Genomic DNA, 25,886 nt, shown 5'->3' on the forward strand with positions numbered 1-25,886 from the left:
ACGGCAAAGAGACTCCATCCTTCCAGAACCCACTTTTCTCATCACTATCAACGGCAATGAGACTCCATCTTTCCAGAACCCACTTTTCTCCTCACTATCAACGGCAATGAGACTCCATCCTTCCAGAACCCACTTTTCTCATCACTATCGATGGCAATGAGACTCCATCCTTCCAGAACCCACTTTTCTCATCACTATCGATGGCAATGAGACTCCATCCTTCCAGAACCCACTTTTCTCATCACTATCGATGGCAATGAGACTCCATCCTTCCAGAACCCACTTTTCTCATCACTATCGATGGCAATGAGACTCCATCCTTCCAGAACCCACTTTTCTCATCACTATCGATGGCAATGAGACTCCATCTTTCCAGAACCCACTTTTCTCATCACTATCAATGGCAATGAGACTCCATCCTTCCAGAACCCACTTTTCTCCTCACTATCAACGGCAATGACACGAGGGGTCCTCACCCACCGCAGAGCTTTGTAATGTTACACTGATCATGTTATACAGAATAAAACAGTAAAATAAAACTGATGGTAATGAAGAAAACCACCATCTACTGAGTGAGGTGCTGAGCAAGGCCCTATTTATAGCGTCTCATTTAATCTCACAACGACCCCGTTTTATAAGATAATGAAGATGGGGAAGGAGGGGAGAAATGCCCAAAGTCACGATGCTAATAGAAGAGGCGGGTCCCAGTCCAGGCCAGGCCAGCTTGCAGACAAAGCTGTGCCCAAAGCTGCTCTCAAGACACATTCTTCCCAGGGTAAGAACACTCCCTTTGGAGCAAAAAAGGAAAGATCCCAAAACCGAGTATTCAGTGGTAAGACGAACACAACAGTGATATAAAGCATTCCGCTTTTCAGGTAGGTGATGAGGAGAATAAGAACACACGTCTGTACTTGCGCTAACACTCTAAGGGTGGAGAGAAAACTAACAGAGGTGGGAGGAGAGAAGGCAGAGCAGGACTGATGGTATAGGACGGGGATATTAATGTTTGAACCACGTGAATGTCCTACCTATGGGAGAAACAGGCATTTTTAAAGTTTATCATGGAAGAATATTCCACGCAGGGCTAATTGTGGTTATGGAGGAACGCCCTCATGACTGGCATGTGGGAGTTATCAGATCGCTAAAGCGCTCATGCTTCTAGAATCTGTTATTGACAAAAGACAAAATTCTGCTGTGTTATTTTAACATATCTATCTTATCTCACTGGGGGGGTGGTGTGTTTCCCCAGTGGCTCAGTGGTAAAGAATCTGCCTGTCAATGCAGGAGACGCGGGTTCGATCTCTGGGTCAGGACGATCTCCTGGAGCAGGAAATGGCAACTCACTCCAATATTCTTGCCTGGGAAATCCCATGGACAGAATAGTCTGGTGGGCTACAGGCGATGGGGGTCACAAGAGAGACGCGGGTTCGATCTCTGGGTCAGGACGATCTCCTGGAGCAGGAAATGGCAACTCACTCCAATATTCTTGCCTGGGAAATCCCATGGACAGAATAGTCTGGTGGGCTACAGGCGATGGGGGTCACAAGAGAGACACGCCTGACTAAACAACAACAAAATCTGTCTCACTATAGCTTCTGGAATCAAATGAGGAGCCACTCACGGTTCAGGACTGTGGAAGATAGCAGACCCCCCAGCGACCGAGAAATAAACACGTATCAGGCAGGCGCTTTGTGCCAGGGCTGCGGGGCACTCCACTGGTGTTAGCGCCTGTAAGTCTCATCACCACCAGAATAAACTGGGAATTTTATTACCAGTTTAATAAACTGGTAATAAACTGTTACCCCCACTTAACAGATAAATCACTGCTAACTGAGAGTCAGCAAGGTTAAGTAAGCAGTGAAGTCAGGATCTGAGCTGAAATCTCTCTGGCCACAAGTTCAAGGCTCTTCCCGATACACAGCATGCTTATCCAGGCAGAAGCGTCACAAAGGAACCCCTCACGGCCCTGTGGGAACGTTCACCTTACCTTGGTCACATTCAGTCCCTTGTCGTTCCAGCTGTTTCCGTAGCTTCTCATTTGTTTTAATAGATTCCTCTAAACGTTTTCTCAAACTTCGAATTTCTTGTATATGTTCCATCAGTAAGTCTACAGGAAGGAGGGTATTTTTAATTTAAAGTCTGAAGCCCCCAACGAACTGAATAATTTATGAACTATGCAGTGATCCTGAAATTCTAAGAAATACTGGCTGTGTTAAGAGAGCCCTCCCCGGGCATGGGCGTGCTGAGCTGTTGCCCACAGCCTGTCTGTGATGACTCTCTGCAGCGCTCCATGAAGAAGATACTTTACATCACATGGAAAAATTACACTTCATACAATTTTAATGCTAACACTAATACAGCCTTTTATTCTTCTAAATATCAAATATTAATTTAAAATCTTCCTTTCAGTGAAACTAAAAGATTGCTTTCAAGTTTGCCTGAATTGCTAAAGAGTTGATTAAGCCACTTTCATAACAAATTCAGATATTTTTGAGACTAATTCTTTGAAAGGACTATGTTAACCATTTATCACTTATTAATTTAAGACTTAAAAACAAGGCAAAACAGTAACCCCAACACAAGTGAGAATGGTTAAGAAGAGCTCTCTCAAGAAGTATATCCTGTTAGTGTGGGTATAAATGTATATGACTCTGGGGACCATTTTATTAATAATCATTAGAGAGGTTCTTTACAATATCTTTTACCAAATAATTCTATTTTCAGCAATCTATTTAAAGAGACCACCAGAGATGCTGACAATCATTTACCAGAATGTATGGAAATGTTCATCTTAGCACTTTTTATAATAGTCAGAATTGAAAATAACTCAAATTATTAAATTAACGGCATTATATCCATTATGATACAGTACTACACAGCCATTAAAATTATATTTTGAAGACCATAAAATATGATGGGAAAATATAAATACAAAATGGGTTATTCGGCACAATCACAACTCTGTTTAAAAACTTGCAGACAGGAAAGATATATATATATGCAAAAGAAGGAAATACATCTAAATATTAACAGAGGTTGCCTTTAGGTGGTAGATCTTAGGCTTCTCAAAACTTTTATATCTTAATATAATATTTGACAATATATAAAAATTTAAATTTTCTGAATTTTCTAAAACGAGAACGCATTATTTTCTCAGCCTCTGCCACGTCTCACTTTAAGAAAGAACGAAGGAAGCAAAGTTCCAGTCCAAAGGTAGGTCTCTAGAATTAGTGTTTACAGCATAATCACATTAAGTATACAAAGGCAAAACTAACGCCTTTAATTCATCAATTAGGACATACTCAGCATGTCTTGGTAACATTTGCTTTAAAACATTATACTAATGTTACGACCCAGTTTTAATTCCTCCAAAATGACTTTCATTTACAAGTAGCACAATGTCACAGATCTTTTCCTAATTAAATAGTAATTTTGCCATGAATTTGAATGTTTATGGGAGGACTTAGTTCCCAGATCCTCAGCTATCTCCTATTAATGCCAGAAGTGTGGCAAGTCATTTGGCGGACTGAGGACTCTGCCTGCAGTACACTGGGGCATCACGGCACCACACCTCCGCCTCTGCCTGGCTGCCCCCGAATCTCTCAGCAGCCGGTCAGGTCCGAGTGAGTCAGGAACTTATCTTCCTTGCTGGTTTATCCATGCCACACACTGCCAGCTTCTGGGGCAAAAACGCTCAGCAACGATCGGTAGAACACATCTTCTGAGTCTGGCTGGAAGCTGCAATCATCCCTTCAGCTTAAGGACACATTCCCAGTCGAATTGGACACCACTCGTTAATTATGCAGCCTTAACTGGGCAGAAGGAAACACTATACTTGTCTTAACAACACTGGAGAAAATTATCTGTCCCTCTTACAATAATACCCTTCTGACAAATGCTGATTCTTTAAAACCCATCCTGCAAGAAGCAAGCACCAAAAACAACAGTATACACATCTTCTGCCAAGTAGTTACAATTTATAGAATCTAGGTCAAGAAAGTGTCCCGAAATAAGGGGAAAGCTTCATGTTCAAAGACATTCCCCGCAGCACTTTTCACAATTGTGAAATTTTAGAAAATGACTTAAATGTTCAGCAACAGGGAAACAAAAGGAAAACGGCAGCTCAGCCGTTCAGCGGACGACGGCACAGCCACCGGAAACGGCGCTGTGTAACCTGCTGGAAACCTTACGATACACGCCGAGCAAAGCCACCGGAAACGGCGCTGTGTAACCTGCTGGAAACCTTACGATAAACGCCGAGCAAAGCCACCGGAAACGGTGCTGTGTAACCTGCTGGAAACCTTACGATAAACGCCGAGCAAAGCCACCGGAAACGGTGCTGTGTAACCTGCTGGAAACCTTACGATAAACGCCGAGCAAAGCCACCGGAAACGATGCTGTGAAACCTGCTGGAAACCTTACGATACAACGCCGAGCGGAAAAAGCACAAGTGTAAATCACCCCTCTGCTCCACTACGAACACGACAAAAGGAAAAACGGACGCAGAGACAGCAGAGAAACAGACCCCAAGAAGCTAACCGTGGGTTACTTAGGATGGCTCCAGAGAGCACTGTCTGCATTCAGGAAAGTGCCTGAAAACCCACCTGAGAGGCCCAAGGTCATGTGTCCTCAGGAGGAATAAGGGGTGAAAGAGATACCTGAATGGCTCTACACTGGAAATAAACCAAGGCTGGAGTCGTGGAGCGGGTGGAAAGTGAAAACAAGAGGGACAGGCTGGGAGAGGAAGAGGAAGTGCCTGGTGCCACCTTAGCGGGCGGATTTTAAAGAACAGGGATCACAGATATGCAGATATTCCGGTGGCAAGGATCAGACTTGCTGCCCTGTAAACCCCGCCCTCTCTAGGCCCCACACCTCCGTCAGCTCCTCCCACAAAGATTCCGTCTTCGGAGGGAATCTCGGGCAGGAGGAGGAGAGCGATAGGGACAGGGAAATAATTTACAATCTGACCTAAGTCGAAAGGCAGATAGTGCGGCCAGAAATCACAGAAAAACCAAGAGCAGAAACTCACAAACTGCAGAGGGTCACAGCCAGAAATGCAAAGAAGACACACCCAGGTGACTGGTTACTGGAGGAGCCCAGCTGACACCTGCGTTGTGCCAAGCCCGCGTACATCACGCTCTAGGTCTGTTTTCAAACTGTGCTCCTCCACACCCTGAGTATCCTACTGCGAGTCTCAGAGGCAACCACTGGGGATAAAGGCTCTACTCTGGAAAGTTTTAGCTTTTATGTATTTCATATATCTCTTACATAATCAGTTTCATCTGAAAAAAAAGGGGGGGGGGCGGTTTCTGTTGCCAGAAAAAGGTTTTACAATTTTGAAACCCTTGTTCTACATGATCAGGTGTCAACAAAGAGCTTTTAGCAGGGAAGCGTCTGACTTGTTCTCTGGGTCCATTCTGGGCACCTTGCAAAGAAGCCGCGGGAAACGTGAGGGACCAGAGGACGTCAGCTGAGGCCCAGAGTCTAGAGCAAGGGTCAGGAAACGCGGGCGCCTGCCTCAAAGCGCCCCCACCTGTCTTAAAGGTAAACACAGTTATACTGGAACATACCCACACTCATTCATTACGCATTCAGGAAACGCGGGCGCCTGCCTCAAAGCGCCCCCGCCTGTCTGAAAGGTAAATACAGTTACACTGGAACATACCCACACTCATTCACTACGCATTTCTACAGCTGCTTTCTGCTGCAAGAGCGCAACTGAGTCAGTGCAGCAGAGGACATGTGCTCTGCAAAGCCTGTGATACACACTACTGGCCTTTCACTGGGGAAGATCTCTCTGTTCGGGTCTGAACAATCCCTGGAACTTATGATGAACAGTGAGCCCTACCCGAGGCCCAGCAGGGGGTATCAGGACTGATGTAAGGGGAGCTCAGGGTGGACGGCCTCAGGAGGATGATTCCGCCAGCTGAGCCCACAGCTCCACGGTCAGAGGCAGGGCAAAGGGCTGACCCCAAAGGTCAAAGGTCACACTAAAGAGAAACACAGCAGATTTATCAAATTCAAAAATCTCCAAACAGGGGGTGAGGTCCTTTCGGGCACCCGTACAATTCAAACCAAGGGTCTTAAAGCGACGTTGCCTCAGGAAGAGATTGAGAGAAATAACAGGAAATTGACCAGATGGATCCGTGACCACAGCGCTTTCCAGACCACCACTGCCAGATAAGCGAGGAAACGGCAAGCCATCATCAAAAACAAAGGCGACTTTTCCCTAATCTCCAGCACCTTCAACAACCGCAGGTTTCTCCATCGATAAACGGATGTCTGAACGACGGGCTTGGGCCCTCCCGGGAGGTCCTCTCATCCAGTAACCAGTCAGAGGTCGCTACACTCTCCTCCACTACGAAGGCAGGAGGGTGAATTACCGTTCGAACCGGAAATCTCAGCTAGGTTTACGACGCTTGGGAAAGCGCGGCTTACCTTGCGAAAAGTTGTTTGCCAGGCCCGACGCCTTCTCCGCCTCGCTGTCTTGCTTCTGGTCTTGTGAGGAGCAGGACTTCTCGGACAGTCCACAGTCGGACGCCGCGTGACAGGCCGAGGGCGCGGGGGACTCAGGGAGAACGTGCTGGTGTGTGAAGCTGTCTTCTTCAGTCCTTGACCATCGGGATTGAAAGAGAAATCGTGTTCCACACTACGGCCCCACGCCAGGATAAGGACACTGGCCCTTTATCACTTACCTATACTTGCGACGTTGGTCTTTTTGCACCCCTAGGACAATTTTTAGCAAAGACATTCTATAAACAAACCAAAAAGGGGCTCAGTGGGCTCGACTTGCAGTCAGTGAAGTAGGGGGACCCACTGTCTGGCTGGCAGGGGGGGCCCTGAGAGAGGCCGCTCTGTACCAGGCGTTTCACACTCTCTGTCCTCGCTGGGAGGACCATCCGCAGGCAGAGCTGGGAGTCGGTGGGACATCAGAACCTCGCCCGCTTGTACGTGGCAGGGCAACCATCTGAACCCTCGTCTGACTGGTTCCAAGCCCCCAGGAGAATGTTGGGGGTGGGGACAACCCAAACCCACAGGTGGACTTGTGGGTCTACAAATCTCAAAACCCTCGTGGTCCCCAAGCTGGTTCCAATATCACCATTCAGGCAATCACCTGGTCATTAACCTGTGTTTCCCAAGGGCCACCTCCGGCAGGAGGAAAAACACCCTGAACTTCGTGAGAAGCCCACGTGAATCCCCATTATAGATAAGCGTCTTAATTTAAGCTCTTTTTTCTCCCACTTTTTCCTATTACTTCGTGTCTCATTATTCACAAGCTCAGACAGGAGCAAAGGACTCCAGAGCGGCAACACATTCATTAACAGGTAAACACCAGATGCGACTTCACTCAGACAGCGTGATGGATGCTCAGGCTCGCTGCCGCCCTGCAAAGGGAGGAAGGGGCCGAGGGCACCCGTTTAATTAGCTTAGGAGTGCCCCATGCGAGTGCTAAGCCTGCAGCTGAAGATGGGAGAACAGAAGGGACAGAAGCAAGCCGGTCAGAGATGAGAAGGGTGGCTGAGGAGGGCCACCGAGCCTCCCTGCCTTCTCCCAGCCCATTCTCCAGTCAACCACGGCTGGTTTTCAGATCAGCAAGTCTGCTCCTGTCTAGTCCCAGCCTGCCCTCCTTTGGAGATGCCCCTCTTCCTGTAGAACAGGATCTGGGCTCTTAATTCAGGATGTGAGGACCAGGCCAAGCACCACCGCCCACCCCACCTCCCCAGCTCCGTGCTCTGTCCACCAGCCACGTAGCTCCAAGGGGCCACATCTCCTACCCCTCAAGGGTAGACACGCTCCCAAAACCCCACCCCAAGCCTCACCCTTCAGATCTCAGCTAAGACAGCACTAGCGGGAAGGTCCTTACTGCCCCCTCCACAGCATGCCGATGGGACGAGACCCATTATCATCAGGGCGGAAGTGGAAGGTCGCACTGGCAGGGATTCTTGAGAATACTGCAGTGGGAGAGGAGTGTTTCTTCTAACCTTATAGGAGCCCTGATTGAAATGTGCTCCAGTGAGCTGTGCCACTTCCCTGCCTGCTCCCTCTAATGATGCTGGTGGCTTTCATGATGCCAAGAAAATCGGAAACGCCACATCCCAGACCAGTCTCTATTTCTTTATTTCAGCCCGAGGGATCCAAAGGGTCGCAGCTCCCAAGAGGAGCAAAACATCGATAGCATTAACAACAGTGAGAACCTTGAACAAGTTAACAGAGGAAGCCACAAGCTTGATGTTTCCAGTTGGCCACAGAGGCAAGCTAAGGGTGTAAACGATCCACTTAAACCACGAACATTTTTAAAAATTCCAATCACATGCCAGAAAGCTGGGGCTGGAGCAGGTGTACAGATATTTAAGACAGTCTTTGCCCTCAAAAGGCAAGAGGGAATAACAAGAAGCATCCAGGTGTGAGAGTAACAACAGATTCAAGTTCAAACCCCAGTGCTGCCTCTCCTTGACACGTAGGCAACTCTGACCCCTCAGGCTCCTCATCCTAAACTGGGAACAAGAATGCTCACCTTGTAGGGTCAGAAACAGTGACGCGGATGCCAAGGGCAGCAGCGGGCACACGCTAACACCTAGTTAGTGCTGCCTCCTTGCCTTTCAGGGAGTCCTCGAAACCACATGGCCAGGGCTGCAGTGCAGCCACGCGGCCAGCGCTACGAGAAGGGCCAGGGACCCTGGGGTGAGGGCAGAGGCGAGGGGGTCGGGGAGAGCGCGGGCCGCTTCCCGCGAGCCGACTCTGAAGAAGGGTTTTAAACCACAGGAGGAAGGCAGGGCCGCTGCCTGTGCACTTGCACACTCTGGAGAACCACCAGCAGTCAGACAAGACTGCAGCGCGGGGTCCACAGGACAGACGGGCCAGGCGGGAGCCTGGAACTCACGCTCCGGGGACTCGGGCCAACAGAAGGGACGCGTCGCCCGAGTCAGATCGCCTGAGAGCAACGCCAGGAGCACCTCCCACGGCTGCAGGGAGGCTGCGGGACACCCGCATCGACTCCTGGTTTTGTGTGGCCAGTGTTCATTTCCTACGCGTTTCCGCTTTATTCCCCAGATGCAGGAAACTAAGAGGACAGGAGGCAGCCCAGAATGCCAAACGCTGGCACATGAAGCTGACCCGCCACGGCCTCTTACCCAGTGCTGCACACTCACCGCTCTCTCGCTTCTCTCCGGGTTTTCATTTCCACCTCAGCTGAATTTCCTGGAAGCAGAAACAACATCAAGAAGGAAAACATTAAAAGAAAAGAAGAAGTGCTCCCTAATAATCCCTTGCTCATCCATTTGCAGAGGTGCTATCCCATTTGTTTAAACACTCCTCTGTAACAGTCCTGAGGATTTAACGTTGGATTACCAAGAATACCGCTCAGACTGCAGGCTCCAGCTGCAGTGCTGGTTCCATAGAAGGCGACAGGACTGAATCTAAAAAGCAATCACGAGGGCACGGCTGGATACAGGCTCTTCCTGCTTCCCCACAATTCTGATTCCAGCAGAAGACCGGCCTGTTGCAGGAGACGGCGAACAGAACCCACAGAAAGCAGGTCACTCCCCTCCGGGTCCAAAATTCCAGAGTCTTCTCACCACAGACTTGCTCCTGGCTTCCCTTCCGTTCTTTCCTCCACGCATTCTAATGCGGATGCTAGTTATTGTGACTTAATCTCTCACTTTGGCCTTTATTTTTTTTTTAGCACACTAATGGTGATTTTTTTTTTAACCTTATCTATGTTGGGCTGCGCTGGGTCTTGGGTGCTGCGTGAGCTTTTCTCCAGCCATGGTGAGCAGGGGGCTCCTCCCCAGCTGCAGCACGTGGGCTTCTCCCCGCGCCGGGTCCTCGCTGTGGCGCACAGGCTCCGGGGGACTCGGACTTCAGGGGCTGCTCCCGGGCTCCGGAGCACGGGCTCAGTGGTTGCGGTGCACAGGCTTAGTTGCTCCGTAGAGTGTGCGATCCTCTCGGGTCCGGGATCGAAACCATGTCCCCTACACGGGCAAGTGGATTCCTTACCACTGAGCCACCAGGGGAGACCCTCACTTTGGCCTTTATCATGAGCACTTCTCTTACCAAGTTTGCTTTAGAAACGTTATGTTTGACGAGAACAGGGATATCCCCTTGGAGCTGGGCGTGGACCAGTTTCTGCTAGTTCCCTAGCTGACATCGAGGTCCTCTCGTATTTTTCATTTTATAAAAGAAACATCTTTGTGCATACAGCTCTATCTGCACTGAAATTATCTCCTCCAGAAAGGCTCGGAGAAGCGGGATTCCCAGGAAAAGGAGGTTGTGCGTGCAGCTGAAGAAGCCGCTGTCTGCCGCAGGTGGGTGACCGGAAGAAATGACAAAGGAAAACAAAACCAGGCTGGGGACACAGCTGGGGACGGCACTCCGCTGCCCTGCGCGCCACCACACGCCGTCGCAAAGGAGCACGGAGCCCACGTTTCAGAAACGAACAACTGTATTTTAAAAATATTTCCGAACTCTGGAAATTGAAGCCTGGGAGGAACTCTGAAGAAACGAATGGGTGGCTAAAGAAAAAAAACAAACCTTCAGTAGCTGTACTGGAAAAATGAGACTATAATTAAACAGTACCCACATGTACCATTTCCAAGACTACTCCTAAAAGGAAATGTTCTCGAACACGATGGCATGGAGGAGGAGATCACAGGAGAGACCCACGCTTGCTTCTCGTCCCGCAGCTCCCTCTGCGCCCACCAGGCTGGCCTCTGAGTGCCAGCACCGCGCGGGGCAGGACGCTCAGGCTCCCAGAATGGGCCCTGCGGGCGGTTCCTTGGCACCCACATCTCCCTCGGGCCCCAAGACAACCCTGTGAGCCAGGGTCAGGCTCTCTGTTTCAAGGTAACGACGAGAAATCCCGGGGGTAGAATGTTTCCACCCTCCCGGTTCACACTGCATTTACTTCACCACATGCTCAGGTAAGCCAGAGAGATGGAGATGCTCTCACAGTCGCCTGCCCACTCTACAGGTGCCAGCCAGCCAAACAGCATCACGACACGTGCTTCACAGCTACCACTGCTGTTCAGAACAGGGACTTCGCAGGGCAGCGTGGGTCTGCTCCAGGGCAGGCTGTAAGCATTCTGGGTTGCCCGACACTAAACTCATCTCAAAACCAGAGGAAAACTCTCCTTGATCCCTAACAAAGCCCACAACCACAGAAGGAGCCCATGACCTGGATGCCGCCAGCAACCCTAGGTTCCCTTCTGCAGATCAGAGACCCTCTGGGGAGCTTGTAACAACTCAACAGTTGTATTCCACTCACTGCCCTTCCACTGCAGAGTTCTTTAACACCAAATGACAGACTGTTTTGGTGGGACTCACAGGGAGATGGCTGGTACGATGCACTGAATTCTTGGTGCAATCTGCCTTCACTACCATCTGTCTGGCTCTTCTAGAAGCTTAGGAAGCATGTCATGGAAAACTGCTCCCATCTCTCAGGCAAATCTCACAGCTACACCTGAAAAGCTATAGCGTATGTGGCGGTGGAAGGGTCCCATCTTGCCGCACAGAGAGACACCTAGTTATCCGCTAACACATCTGAACAAGGGCGAGGAGCACGGTGCAGGACCGGCTGGTAACGGGTGGCCCCACCTGCAGTGTCCTCCTTGCGCTGACCCCCTGTACGCGGTCACTGGTCACCACTTAAGAAGTCGCTTGGGAGAACAGTCCTCCCTAGCCCACACCCATCGGTCGTACAAGTTTAAGCTCAAACATCAGAGTCTGGCATCTCCTACGGGACCCAGACGCTTCTTCCTTTCTGTCTCACGGGTAATTCACATTAAATATTTACAGTTCTCCTCCCAGGTTGCCTGTGCCCGACGCTGAGGACACAGATGTGAATGGGGGTCCTGCCCCCAACAGGTTCACAGCTGAGTGGGGACCGTGGACCCAAAAGATGATTCCACAATAGCACCGTGACGAGGCACGTGGGATGCTGTGTGTGGGGGGCGCCGAGCACCACCCAGCCTGGACCATCCGAGTTCAGAGGAGGTGACGACTAGTCTAGATCTCCGAGGCTGGAGAGAGCTGTTTCATGAAGGTAAGGAGAGGCTCAGGGGCCAGGCAGAGGGCAGAGTTCAGGGCTACTCAGGAGCATTCTGTGGATACTCCACTTTATCGGATAGCCTGGCTCACGAAGCTAACCAGAGCTTGCACCACCCGCCCCCAACAACATTGGGGAAATAACCTTCCCCACCAGCCATGAATCCTCCCGACGTGGCAGGCTGAGCTCCCATGTCCCTTCCTCCTGGAAGCCTTCCCTTCAGAGTCCACAGGTGCCCCCTCAAGCTCAAGGACGCGTGCCAGACAGAGGCGGGGGGCCTTTCACCCACAGGTACCCAGGGTCAGGTCCGTACCACATAAGACTCCCAGCAGCAGCAGCAGATCCTGACCAGGCACTGCAGGTCTGGCCCTTTCCTAGGTCGGGAGGCCAAGACAGAGACCGCCCCCCACGCCCCCACCCCCCAACTTCCAGGAGCTCATGCTCTGAAGAAACAAAATACGCCCCCAGAAGTCACTGCCGTCACCTGCTGGGCTCCCTCTACTGGCCGGGCGGACGCCAGCCGCTTCAATAACCTTGCATCCTCGCAGAGCTCTAAGAAAGCACACTACCACCCTCCTTCTTGGGTGCTACCAGTTAAATATCAGAAAAGAAAGAGCAAGCATACGCACAAGGGTTCCAATCCACTGGGCCTTTATCCCAGCCCTAAGCTTTGACAACCTAAACGTCCACCAAGTGGGGATGATTAATTACAGCGCCTTCACACGAAAGAACGCTCCACGCCCCTAAAACTCACAATGTAGCCTAACATTTATCGTCTATGATTGAACAAAGGGAGGCTGCAAACTGTCCTACTTCCACCCAAAATACACACATGGATAAAAAGGTCTGGAAAGTGTACACTCCAGGATGTTCCTGTTTTGCTGTATAAATGATGCAATTACAGGAATATTCGCTTATCTGTTATTCCACAATAAGCGGGTACTGCTTTGTATTAATAATAAAAAAAAAAAGACTAGATTTAAATTTTTTAAGAACTCATGCTATGCAACTACCTCAAACATAAAATTACTTTATGGTGGGCTCGTTTCATAATTCAGCAGCCAGACTCTTCAGATGGCAGCCCAGAAAGACCCATCTTGGCTACATATTATTCTCTAAGAAAAAGAGCTGCAGAGACGTTCCTGAGACCTTTCTGCCTTTTGTAGAGGAGAATTAAGGTCTGTTTGTGTTGTCTATTAAGCCCGAAATGTTTCTGCTTCCAGAACCCACAGGAAACAAGAAGTGAGATCTCCTTGGGCTTGTCAAGGTAAATAACTAAAAAATAAATCAAGGGGAGGCGAAAGTTGACGGTGGGTGAGCGTCTGGTGCCAGAGGCAGTCTCTCTCGGCCTCCCGCTCCCAGGCAGAGGGCTGGGAGGAAGGAGGGAGACAAACAGAAAGTGCCTCGGGCCAGGCAGACACAGCTCCATCTTGAGGACCCACTGATCCCTCCTACAGCAAAACGGAAGCTAGCTTATTTGCAAAATCTTGGCCAAAAGACGGGATTTCGTGTAAGGGGGTAAAAGTCAAGTGTTCCTGCGCTCCGGCCCTCTGGGGTCCCGAGAGCTGGCGGCAGACAACGGGCCTGTGACGTGCCTGAGGTGGTGGGCCCTTTTTAAAACAGAGAAAACACCACTTCCTGGGCCCAGAAGGCAAACTACCCCACGTTCTATCTCGGCGTCACACTCAACACATGGACCCTTGTGAACCGTCTGTGTGTCCGCACGAAGGCACAAGGACTGCGTCAAACCCAGGTTCTTCCCTGTAAGGCCGAGTTCCTCACGTAAAACCACTTGTCCTGAGGGTGAAGCCCCCGGCTCCTGACGAGTACAGGACTCGAGCGCTCAGGACTCCAGGTGAGGCACCACGCGCTCTGTCCAAGGCCTGGCCTCCGTGATTTAACTTGAGCCTCATGACTCACAAAGGAAAGCCTCTGATTTGGGGCAGGGAGCAGTCATGACCCGACTTACACTTTGTGAAGACCCTGTGACCACAGTAGAAACGGACTCCTCCGGGCCCGGGGTGGACGCACAGAGGCCAGGGAAGGCGGGACGCACCCACCCCAAGGGGCAGCAGGCGGTCCGCGGGAGCCGTGGCGGCAGTGAGGAGGCAGGACCGGCTGATCCGGAATACGCACTGAAGGCAGGGTTCAGAGGGCACCGGGGGCGGGCGGGAGAACTGACTCCGGATGGTGTCTCCTTGGAGTCAGGGAGGAGAGTCCCCCACGGAGGAGGGGCCAACCACACCTCTGTCCTCTCAGGACTATCGTAAGGTGTCCGTGTACATTTACGGGTATGTATGCATCTGCTGAGAGAGAGGGAGAGAATGACAGACTGCACACGGCAGAACCTCATGGGAAATAGATGGGGAAGCAGTGGGACAGTGTCAGACTTTATTTTTCTGGGCTCCAAAATCACTGCAGATGGCGACCGCAGCCTTGAAATAAAAAGATGCTTACTCCTTGGAAGAAAAGCTATGACCAACCTAGACAGCGTATTCAAAAGCAGAGACGCTACTTTGCCAACAAAGGTCCGTCTAGTGGTTTTTCCTGTGGTCATGTATGGACATGAGAGTTGGACTGTGAAGAAAGCTGAGCGCCGAAGAATTGATGGTTTTGAACTGTGGTGTTGGAGAAGACTCTTGAGCGTCCCTTGGACTGCGAGGAGATCCAACCAGTCCATTCTGAAGGAGATCAGCCCTGGGATTTCTTTGGAAGGAATGATGCTGAAGCTGAAACTCCAGTACTTTGGCCACCTCATGTGAAGAGCTGACTCATTGGAAAAGACCCTGATGCTGGGAAAGATAGAGGATGGGAGGAGAAGGGGACGACAGAGGATGAGATGGCTGGATGGCATCACTGACTCAACAGACATGGGTCTGGGTGGACTCCGGCAGTTGGTGACGGACAGGGAGGCCTGGAGTGCTGCAGTCCATGGGGTCGCAGAGAGGTGGACACGACTGAGAGACTGAACTGAACTATATGGAAGATGTCTGCTGTAGTCTCATACAAATGCAAATTATTATTTTTGAATGGTAATGTAAGAACATCCATTAAAGTACCTAGCACATAGCAAATGTTTGGCAAAGGCTTTCTTCCATCCTTCCTCACACCATCTCTGAAGCTTAAATCTGTTTTAACCAATGAGAGTTTGGCTTTTCTTGTTTGCTTCGTTTGTTTGCTTCTGCCAGCATTTAACATTCGTGAGTCTTTACCTGCCAAACCTGGGTTTCTATCCTCTCTTGAAAATTCGGAGGAACTGGCAACCATGTGGCCATGCCTTCCCAGCCTGGCCCCTGAGGCCCCTCCACCGGACCCCGGGTGTGGAACAGAGCAGAATGCCAACCACGGGGCAGTGGGCACCAGAAGGAAGCGGCCAGTGGGGCTCTGCCGTCACCCCGTCAGGGCAGGGGGTGGAAGGGGACGCCAAGGAGCTGGTTTCCCCGGGCCCCTCTGAGAAGTCCTGGACCAGCGCCTGATCCACCTGAGGACTCACGGGCCGGCGCCTCACTCACCCTTGAGAAACAGCTGCTCCAGCTGCTCCAGCAGCGCCGAGCACTGGTGTAGCTGCTCCCGGAAGCCCTCGGCCACGCAGTGGTCCACGTCGCTGGCCTGCAGCAGCTCCTCAAACGCCTTGATCATGGTGTTCACGTGCTGACGACAGACGACGCAGATGCTGTGGCTGTCCTTTATCTGCTGTCGTTGGAGGGAGAGTTCCCTGGCTTGGGCCTGAACTAACGAATCGTACCTGATACAGGAGAGAAAAGGAAACGCTGGCACCCATGTTAGAACCGAATTTCTGTGACCTTAACACTAACTGGAAAACTGACAAAGCAGGACTTTGAAAAGCCTGCAGCTGTACAAGTATGTACACTTTTGGAACAAGTGCGACTACGTAAGGTCCCGACTCTTTCGATTTCAAAACAGCCAACAAATGCTGGAACAGAGGTTCTTCTGCAACACTTTTAACCTTTATGAAGCCCCCAATTAAAGTACAGATCGGCAAGGACTCGGGAGGACAATTACTTTCCACTCACTCTTTAAAAACACTACTCGAAATTTGTAGAAAGGAGCGCGCCAACAGGCAGGGGAGCCGGCACACATCCTCAGAAGAGCAAAAAGGAAACTGATGGCGGGAAAGCAAGCCCAGGACTGTGCTCTCGAGGGAAGGGCCGCAGGACGACCCTAACCCTGACTGCCACGCACAGAGGAACTGTGACCTGTCAGCCACGGAAACAGGCGATTTTATAAGTCATTCATTCCTCGCAGTCTCCTAACAAATGCGCGAATATCTCCCTTTATGGGAGAGAAAACTGCCTCTTAGAGATGGCAAAGTCAGTTAAATGGTGAAGGTCTGTGACTCAAATAGGGTTCCGGCTTCAAAGCCTAACTAAACCAGGCATCACGGCCTCCAGGCACCGTATCTGTCTGCCCGTGCGAGCCCGCGAGGATCCGTCAACACTGAGAAAAGCGCAAGTTGAGGGAAGCGTGGCTCCGTCTTTCTTACCGACTGTGGGTGCAGGAAGCTGGCCCCAGAGTGGCTTGGCAGAGACCCTGACCCTTCGCTTCACTACCATCTCTTGAAATGATGACCAGTGACCACCTTCGAGCCCACGTGAGCAGAGAGGTCACGTGACCACAACACTGCCAACGGGGCCAGTTTAACAAACGAGAAAAAACCTGGCATCAGGGCGGGATTCAGTAGGCTGGACCAGCCCACTCCGCGAGCCCTCCCGGGCCGCCTTCTCGGGCACAGCAGCCTCTCTGAGGCTCCATTTCCTCGTCTACAAACACAGGGTTTAAGAACACCTCCTTTTCATCTGACTGTGAGGATTCAGTCAGAACAGGGCCTAACCTGGGGTCTGACACCGCTGCCCTTCAATAAATACCAGCTGCCTTCAATCGCCGGAGACGGCGACGGCGCCCACTCCAGCTGCCTTCAATCGCCGGAGACGGCGACGGCGCCCACTCCAGTACTCTTGCCTAGAAAATGCAATGGATGGAGGAGCCTGGTAGGCTGCATGCAGTCCATGGGGTCGCGAAGAGTCGGACACGACTGAGCGATTTCCCTTTCACTTTTCACTTTCATGCACTGGAGAAGGGAATGGCCACCCACTCCAGTGTTCTTGCCTGGAGAATCCCAGGGATGGGGGAGCCTGGTGGGCTGCCGTCTATGGGGTCGCATAGAGTTGGACACGACTGAAGCGACTTAGCAGCAGCAGCAGCAGCAGCCTTCAATCACACTGTATGGGAAGCCTTGAAAAATGCACTCTGGCTCCTGACAATTCTCAACAACGTGTCTGTCTCAAATTAGTGACGAATGAAGGTCAGCTTTACAAATGATCCCATGTTTGTCAGATCTCATGAAGCAAAACTGTGTATCTCTATGCCCATAAAACATTATCTTCACGACCCAAGAATTCTTCTCTTTCAACATAGGCTTATTTCTCTGAGATGACCTTAAAGGGTAGAGATACGGACAGTATTTATTTTCTCCCCACCCTGCCTAGGACAGCGGTTTCAGTGTCGTCCACCCCTCCCCTGCAGGACAGTAAGAGCCGTTAACAGGGTCAAGGGTGAACACTGCCATTCAGCAACCGCACTACGACTCACCAAGTGGCAGGTCTAAAACCTTCACCCTGTCTCCCCGACCTGAGGCGGACAAGACCTGCTGGGCCAGTTTCGGAAGGCACAGGCCGAGTGTCCACCGCCAGGGTCTGTGGCCCCACACGTCACTCCCCCAAAGGCGCAGCGGCCTTGTTGTTACTGCTGCTGTGCAGTCCCTAGGTCGTGTCCGGCCCTTTGAGACCCCGTGGACTGCAGCACACCAGGCTCCCCTGTCCTCCAGTATCTCCTAGAGTTTGCTTCAATTCAGGTCCATTGAGTTGGTGATGCGATCTAACCACCTCGTTCTCTGCCGCCCTCTTCTTCCTTTGCCTTCAATCCTTGCCAGCATCAGCGTCTTTTCCAAGGAAGAACTGCCTCAGCCGGGCCATGACGGCTTCCCTGGCACATGCCCAACGCCCCTGCAGGGCAGCACCCCTTCCCAGGTCAGGGGCGCCCACCTAGCGGCCACGTGGGGGAACTGCAGGCTCACCCGTGGGAGAAGGCAGAGGTGGGACGTACCTGGAGGGTGAGAGGTCTCTGATCTTATTCTGCAGGTTATGGATTCCACCAAAAAGCTCCATGTTCAAATTCTGCTCCTTCTGCAGCTCGTACTCCTGGCCCACCAGCTGCTGGCCGAGGCTCCCCAGCGCCCCGCCGTCCATCATCTTTGGCGCCAGAGGGTGCAGGATCTTCATGTGTTTCACATAACGGACCTGGCGCAAACTCGAGAAGGCCATTTCTTCTTCGTCGGCACTGCCCTTCGACTTGCTCAAGCCGTCCTGGGCCCCTTCCGTCCCACACAAGACCGTGATGATGGCCTCGCTGAACCCGGAGTGCTTCTGCAGCTGCAGGATGAAGTTCCGGTAGCCCTCGAGCTCCGTTTCCAGGTCACAGATTTTCCGTTCTAAGTTTTCTTTATCATTTGAGGTATCAGTGTTCTCCAGTGGGTCGGTCCCAACCACACTGACTTTAGTGGAAAACTGAGTGTTGGAACTCAAGTGTGTAGCTGCTGAAGGGGGGCCTGGGAAGTCTTCAGAGGGGTCTTCGTCGCCTGGTGGCAAGACGGCAGGGTCATCTGGCTGGTAAACTTCAGAGCCTGGAAATCAAACCACGTTTACATCAGTCTCTCCACTGCTGAAATCTAGCCCTCTGCCCTGGCTCACAGCCCCCGCCGAGCAGACACTGTGGGAGCCTCCTGCCAAGCCCCTCTGGCTCGAGTCCTTCCCTCTTTCTTCTCAATCCAGCCTCCTCCTCAGAGCGACTGTGCTGAAAAGTGATTCCACCCTGATAACCACCCACCCCCACCTACAACTCACCCACCCCCCACCATCTTGAGAATTAAGTCTAAACTTCTCACAGTATCTGAGACCCTCCATGATCAAGTTCCAGGCAACCTTTGCAGGGACATGTTCAGCCACCACCTACGCAGACTCCCTACTAAAGTAACCATCATTCCCTGCATACAGCAGGCTGCTCATGCCTCCCTGCTTCTGCATGTGCTGCTCCCCCTTGGCCGCCTACTTTACTCCCTCTCAACAAGCTCCTACTCATCCTTCAACACCCAAATCTGATTTCCCTTCCTCTGTGAACCCATGTTCAAACTATGCACAACAGTCACTCCCCACTGCACTTCCACGGCACCTGATATGTAACACCCACAACAGACATGATCACGTGTGGGTGCCGGCACAGGATGGACATCTGGCTCATTCATTCACACAGCAGTTAGTTACTGGATTCCTCTCCCTCACTGGACTGCATGTTCCTTCCCAGCAGGAACTGGCCTTTCATCTTCTCATGCTCAGGGCCTTGTACAGCACCCAGCCCAGACCAGATGTGAATGAAGGGCAGACAAACATTGGAGAGGGAAGTGACATCAAAGACGAGCAATTCTGAAATCCACGGCAGGTGAGAAGTCACCGCATCTCCATGTCTGCCAGCTTCCAGGAGACGCCATGACGTCCCTACAGCGAGGAGTTATTTGGCTGACTCATAATCCTGCCAGGAAACATCTCCTTACAGCTAGTTTCAATCCCCATGTTTGCAGCCAAACTCCTGTGGGAGGCAGGGTGGTGCTGCAGGAAGAACACACGGCTTTGAAGACAAAGTGGAGAGGGCTCACCCCCAGCTGGGCTACCTGCTGGCTGCACAGACTCGGGTAAGACCTTACTGCCCAGAGTGCCGGTCTCCCCAAAGCAGCATCTTATTTGTTGCTGTAAGGCTTCAAGCTCAGGCCTGAATCTAGAGCATCTGTCCTTAACCACAGGCCACACTGCCCACTGTCCGAGGGAAAGCTCAGCTCAGCACAAGCAGCTGTCTGAATACGTAAGAGGCAGCAGAACACAGGAGAAAAATCCATCTCTGAAAGTCAACAGATCTGGTTTCACACTAAAGCTCTGCTTAATGGCTGTGTGACCTTAGGCAAGTGCCTTAGCCTCTCTGAGCCTCAGAAGCTTCATCTGCAAAAGGGAGAGAGCACCTTGTATTCTGCTTTTGTCTTTAGTATCCAATGGGACAGTATCTGCAAAAAGGCTAACAATGTCCGGTACACAGTAGTGAAGGAGACCAGCCAGTATGAATATGCTTTGCTTTCCTGAGGTGTTCAAAGATGGGAGAGGACGCCTATTCCAGGAGACACATGAGCAAAGGCTTGTGGACTTGGGGAAAGGTGGGCAAGGCAGCGGGGTACGTTGGTTGAGATGACCGAGGAGACCACGCAGAAGGAAAGGCGTACACACATCCTTGTCAGGCTGTCTATTCCAATTTCTGGGTTCTGCAGCTGCTCCTCGTGGCTTTAAGCCCATTCCTGTCCTTGCTCACGATGCAAATAACATAAAATAAACTTATGAATTTTAGAAAGCCACTGCTACGTGACCTCAGGAAAGCATTCCTAACAGAGCATTTTTACTGAACAAAATGTGTTACAATCACTAGCTCTGAGGGCCTTCAGGGTGGAGACCATGTCATTCACCTCTGCTTCTCCAGGGTCTGGCCCGGGGCCTGGGGCAGAGAAGGGGCTCAGGGAGTCCTGCTGGCTGAACAAGAATGAGAGATACAGAAGGAGAAAGCTCAACAAGGCTTTTTTCCTATGAGTCACACTCCAAGGCAAGGAAAGAGCTTTGCTCTAACAACCTCCTAATAATGGAATTTCATGGCAGGAAGTGATGTTCACTCATGGGAATAAAGATCAGTTCTGATGACTTTCGGTAAGTAATCGCGAGGCAAAGACAAACGGAAGGCCCATACAAATGTCCTTTGTGATACAGGCTGTGGCGCCTCTGCTGTTCAAATGCACACGTACACACGCTCAGTACAGCTAGGAGGCGTCCTCCTCACATTCCCACTTGCACAGCAGTTTAAACTCTGCTCCTTACAGCTCCTTTAGACACTTGACACTCCAAATTTTGACTTCAGAAATGTCCCTCATCTACAGCAATTTGTGACTTCACAGAGGCAAGGGCCGACTTCTGGGCACCTGGGCCAGTACATAGCGAGTCTCACAGCTCAGCGTCAGCACGGCCACGTGGCTCTGCAGTCTCTGCTCTGTAGCCCTTCGTAAGGTTCCAGGCAGAATTTTTTTTTCATTTAAAAATCACTGCATAGCACTATTCAATAGCCAAAGCATGGAAAAAACCTAAATGTCTATCGGCAGATAGATAAAGAAGATGTGGTGCGTATATACAATGGAACACCACTCAGCCGTAAAAAGAACAAAAAGCCGCCACTTGCGGCAACATGGACACAGCTAGAGATTCTCACACTAATTGAAGTGAGTCAGAAAGAGACAGACACACACCCTGTGACATCACCCGTAAGTGGAACCTAAAACACATACAAACGAACCTATCTGTGAAACAGGAACAGACTCAGGCATAGAGGACAGGGAGGAGGGGCAGCGAGAGGGCTGGACGGGGAGATCGGGGCTGGCGGATGCAAACTGTTACATTCAGAACGGATAAACACAAGGTCCTGCGTGCAGCACAGGGAACCGTGTCCAGTTCTGTGATAAACCACGATGGAAAAGAATGTAGAAAAGGATGCTTCTGTGTGTAACGCAATCTCTTTGCTGCACAGGACAGGTACCCAGGGCCACTGACTTACATTATAGGAAACACTGAAGTTCTGGACATCCCTACAGTGCAGCCAGGGGACTCGATTACCCGGGAGAGTGGCTTTCTCCTCGAAGCCCAGGGCCCCTGGCAGCCTGTGAGCATGTCGTCGGCACCCCGACTGGAGGCCTCGGGAAGCGTATGCCACTGGGAACAGGGCCCGCAGCCCAGGGTCTCCCCAGAGCCCGGGCAGGGCTGTGTCCTCTGAGGCCAAACCGCCAGAACCCAGCCCACTGCCTGGTAGAAAAGTGTCAGACAAACGGACTGCCCGCTCGGACAGACACCCAGCGGGCCGTGACTCGCCCACCTACCTACTCGCTGGGTGGCCCTGGACCAGTTCTCTTTCAAAACCCCAACCTCCCTCCCCCTGTGTTAACGGGGACAGCAAAGACACCCTAAGATGCCTGCTGCGGGGCGCAGTCCTGGTTCTTACATGAAACCCCCAAATGGTGCCCGGCACACAGCAGCTGGTCGGCAGGCACAGGGGGTGAATGCTGGCCAGGCTCGTGGGCGGCCTGCTGCTCCTCGTCCCCTTCCCTGTCTCTCCAGACGCGGGGCGTAGCTTCCAGGCCTCCCTGCTTTCCCGGCCCGTCCTGGTAGGCTGTTCTCACGAGGTTCTGGGCTACAGGCATCCGCAGAGAGAGAGCAAAGTAAGTAAAACCCTCGACTTGAAACTTAGCCAAGCAACTAAGAAGAACACAAAGATACAACAGGGAGAATAAAAACACTGGGAGGCAAAATGCAATTTATGAGATGAAATTAATCTATCGAGCTGCCGTAACAGGACATAAAAAGCATAAATATACTGCAGCTTGTCTGAAATGGTTTAAGCCCGGGCTCTCGAAAAACCATGAGTGAGAAAATGAATTCTACAGACTTATGCCCACCCTTCCCAAGAAGAGAGGCCCCCTGGGCCCGCCAGGCAGCTGCCGAAGTAGCACCTGGCCAAGGCACCCCTGGGTCTCAGCAAGGAATCACAACATTGTTCAGTGTGATGGCAAGCCCCGGGCAAGGTGCCAGGGCCCCAGTGCGACTCAGCGCGTCTCCTTCCTCCCCAGGGCAGCCCCACTCCTGCTGCCCTGATGTACTTAATTATCTGTCCCTGCTCCACGGGACAGGTTCCCCTCAGAAGGCAGGGACTGCGTCTCCTTCCCTTCTCTCCTCCACTGTGTGCAGGCAGCCAGGAGCATCGCAGGCGCCCGGAGAACGTTGACTGACTGTGAATAGACGCCTGGGTGGATGGGTGGGTGGATGGATGGACAGATGAATGGATGAAGGACTCTGGGAAAGGAAGGAGGAAAGGAAGAGCCATCCTACCGAAGGCCTACTTCAACGGAGGCTGATCTTAAAACCTCAACTGTGCTAAAGCCAAGACACTGCTGTTTTGTCACTAAGTCACATCTTTTGCGACCCCGTGGACTGTAGCCCGCCAGGCTCCTCTGTCCATGGGACTCTCCAGGCAAGAATACTAGAGTGGGTTGCCATTGCCTTCTCCAGGGGATCTTCCCAACCCAGGGGTCAAATCCAGTCTCCTGCATTGGGAGGTGGATTCTTTACCACTGAGCCACCTGGGAAGCCTCAAACCCAAAAGAAACTAAAATCAAATCGAAGATACTCTTGGCTACAGGTCATCATAAAATCTGCACACGCAGAATCGCACACTAGGCTCTGGGAAACACCAGGGGTAAAGGAAAGGCTCTGAAACCAGGCAGCTGGTTCAAGCTGGGATGTCCGCCCACAGGGTGACCGTAGCCAAGTCCCTTTATCTCTGAAACTGCTGCCTCAGTGATCAAGTGGGAATAACTAGTGTACCTGCTCACAGGACTGGGAGGAGGCTTCAGGGAGACCACGTGTGTAAAGTGGGCAGCGCAGCTCAGGAGGTAACAGGCACACATCTGACTATATTTACTGCCACAGGCAGGCAGAGGCCCCCAGCCCCCTCCCAGCCCCGAACTGCTCAGATGCAGCTGTCCACGTCGGCCTGTAGCCGTTCCTCGGCAAACACTGCTTCTCTGGCAGCCTCCCCAGGAGTGGGTGTATCTTCCCTTCCTCCCTTGTACCGTGGGCCTAGAAATGCTGAGTGCCTTTGCTCATCTCTGAAGCTTCCAGACCATCTCTCTTCTTTAAGAACTCCAGTTTTGTGGCTCACGCTATGAGATCACCCCACCACCGACCCCGCCTTCCTGCAGAGGTTGCTGCTGTTCAGTCCGTCAGTCGTGTCCAACTCTCTGTGACCCCATGGACTGCAGCACTTCTGGCCTCCCTGTCCTTCACCATCTCCCAGAGTTCATTCAAACTCATGTCCATCGAGTCAGTGATGCCATCCAACCATCTCATCCTCTGTCGTCCCCTTCTCCTCCTACTTTCAATCTTTCCCAGCATCAGGGGCTTTTCCAATGAGTCAGCTCTTCGCATCAGGTGGCCACAGGATTGGAGTTTCAGCTTCAACATCAGTCTTTCTAATGAATATTCAGGGTTGATTTCCTTTAGGATGGACTGGTTGGATCTCCTCACAGTCCAACGGACTCTCAAGAGTCTTTTCCAATACCATAGTTCGAAAGCATTAATTCTTCAGCGCTCAGCCTTTATGGTCCAACTCTCACGTCCATTCGTGACCACTGGAAAAACCAAAGCCTTGACTAGGTGGACCTTTGTTGGCAAAGTACTCTCTCTGCTTCTGAACACGCTGTCTAGGTTGGTCACAGCTTTCCTTCCAAGGAGCAAGTGCTGCTCACAGTGTATTTTCTTCCTCCCCCTGCGACACGTAAGCTGGACGCAGACTTGGTCTCTTATGCTCACTCTCTCGCCGGTGCCCAGCACACAGGAGGATCTGATGCATCCTTTCTGAACAACCACATACAAGATCACTGCTCTTGCCACTGTGTGCTGGCGTCATCTGCTCACAGCTGAAGGTCAACACCAGGAGCCAACAGAAGTGCTCCTGTGGACTCAGGAACACTCTGAAGATGACGGATGCTGCTGCACGCATGCTCCCCTGCCTGCTCTGTGAGGGCCCTCAGCTTTCCTTACTCTCAGAGGCAACATGTCCAAGCACCACCATGTCCATGTCTTGGGCTGGGGACCACACTGAGGTCTCCCTCTGAGTCTAGGAGTCTCAGCCAGAGACTCTGGACCCCAAGGGCTATCTGGGGAGCTCCCAGGAGAGCAGAGACAGCAGGTTCTAAGGGAGTAGGGAGGCAGGTCAATTCTAGAAGCCATAAGGTCAGCAGGGTTTGCAATCAGCCCTGAAGAACCCAAACAATTACGGCCCAGCCTTTCAGAGAATGCTGCCAAGACGACTGAGGCCTCCACAGATGGTGCCGGGGGTGGGTGGGGGGGAAACAACCTGGATTCAGGTCACGCAGCGCCTGGAGACAATCGCAAGTGAAGGGCGCACGACCCGTCCCCCTCTGCCCCTCCAGAACAGAATGAAAACAAAGGATGCGCTTTGCTGACTCTGCCCCCTTGATTGTGTATTTGTTAAGTCAAGATTAGTCACAGCAATTCAGGAAATTTATCCTCCAACCTCCTGCAATTCCAAACACCACGGCTGACATTTCGGGCCGCGCGGTCGGGCCGTCCGTCTTCCCGTGGAGGACACGCTTTCCTTGGCGCTTACCTTTCGGGAGCGCTTCCTCTGGCGCCGGCCGCCCCTCTGTCACTGCTTCCGCCAGAATTAACTTCTGGTGAAGCTGCTTGTTGCGGATTTTCGACTCCTTCAGCTCCCCCTGCAGCTTCAGGACCTGGGCCTGCAGGTGGGCCACAGCCTCCCGGGAGGCAGGGAGCCGGCACACGCTTCCCAGCGATTGCGACGCTTTTATCAGGACGGGCAGGCGCGACTTCTTGGCATCCTGTAAACACACCGGGAGAATAATGACCACCCTCCCCAGGCCGCAGTCGACCCGCTCGAGCCGACCTCAGACAACAGGACTCAAAGCGGCCGCCGGGCCACAGCCTCTGTGCTTACGCCCGGCCCACAGAGCTTGTGCCTCAGCAGGCCCCCTTCTGAAGCCCCCAGCCTCCAGAGGGCGCCCCTCTGACTGACAAAGGCCAAGCTCCCCCCGCCGCCCCCCCCCCACGCCCTCTGGCCCAGCCTGCCGCCTCCGCATGTTCCAGACGCTCTCTGCACG

The 25,886-nt window shown here is 51.9% G+C and overlaps 1 protein-coding gene across 8 annotated transcripts in view; it reads right to left on the reverse strand.

Moving 5' to 3' along the window:
- The window catches only part of CDK5RAP2 (CDK5 regulatory subunit associated protein 2), a 183,241-nt gene that overhangs the window by 28,504 nt on the left and 128,851 nt on the right, over window positions 1-25,886 (reverse strand). For 7 of the 8 annotated variants that reach the window (XR_003512411.1, XM_027550654.1, XM_027550655.1 and 4 more), the window contains 7 exons: window positions 25,376-25,607; window positions 22,190-22,378; window positions 18,167-18,743; window positions 15,556-15,788; window positions 9,150-9,198; window positions 6,439-6,611; window positions 1,988-2,107 (listed from right to left, as the gene is read on the reverse strand). Coding sequence is in view for 7 of the 8 variants with exons in the window: in XM_027550654.1 (XP_027406455.1) it covers window positions 1,988-2,107; window positions 6,439-6,611; window positions 9,150-9,198; window positions 15,556-15,788; window positions 18,167-18,743; window positions 22,190-22,378; window positions 25,376-25,607 (1,573 nt within the window). In the remaining variant the exon portion in view is untranslated. The remainder of the gene's footprint in view (window positions 1-1,987; window positions 2,108-6,438; window positions 6,612-9,149; window positions 9,199-15,555; window positions 15,789-18,166; window positions 18,744-22,189; window positions 22,379-25,375; window positions 25,608-25,886) is intronic. The other variant, XM_027550658.1, reaches the window with a different exon arrangement.

Source organism: Bos indicus x Bos taurus, chromosome 8 (genome assembly GCF_003369695.1).
Source record: "Bos indicus x Bos taurus breed Angus x Brahman F1 hybrid chromosome 8, Bos_hybrid_MaternalHap_v2.0, whole genome shotgun sequence".
NCBI lineage: Eukaryota > Metazoa > Chordata > Mammalia > Artiodactyla > Bovidae > Bos > Bos indicus x Bos taurus.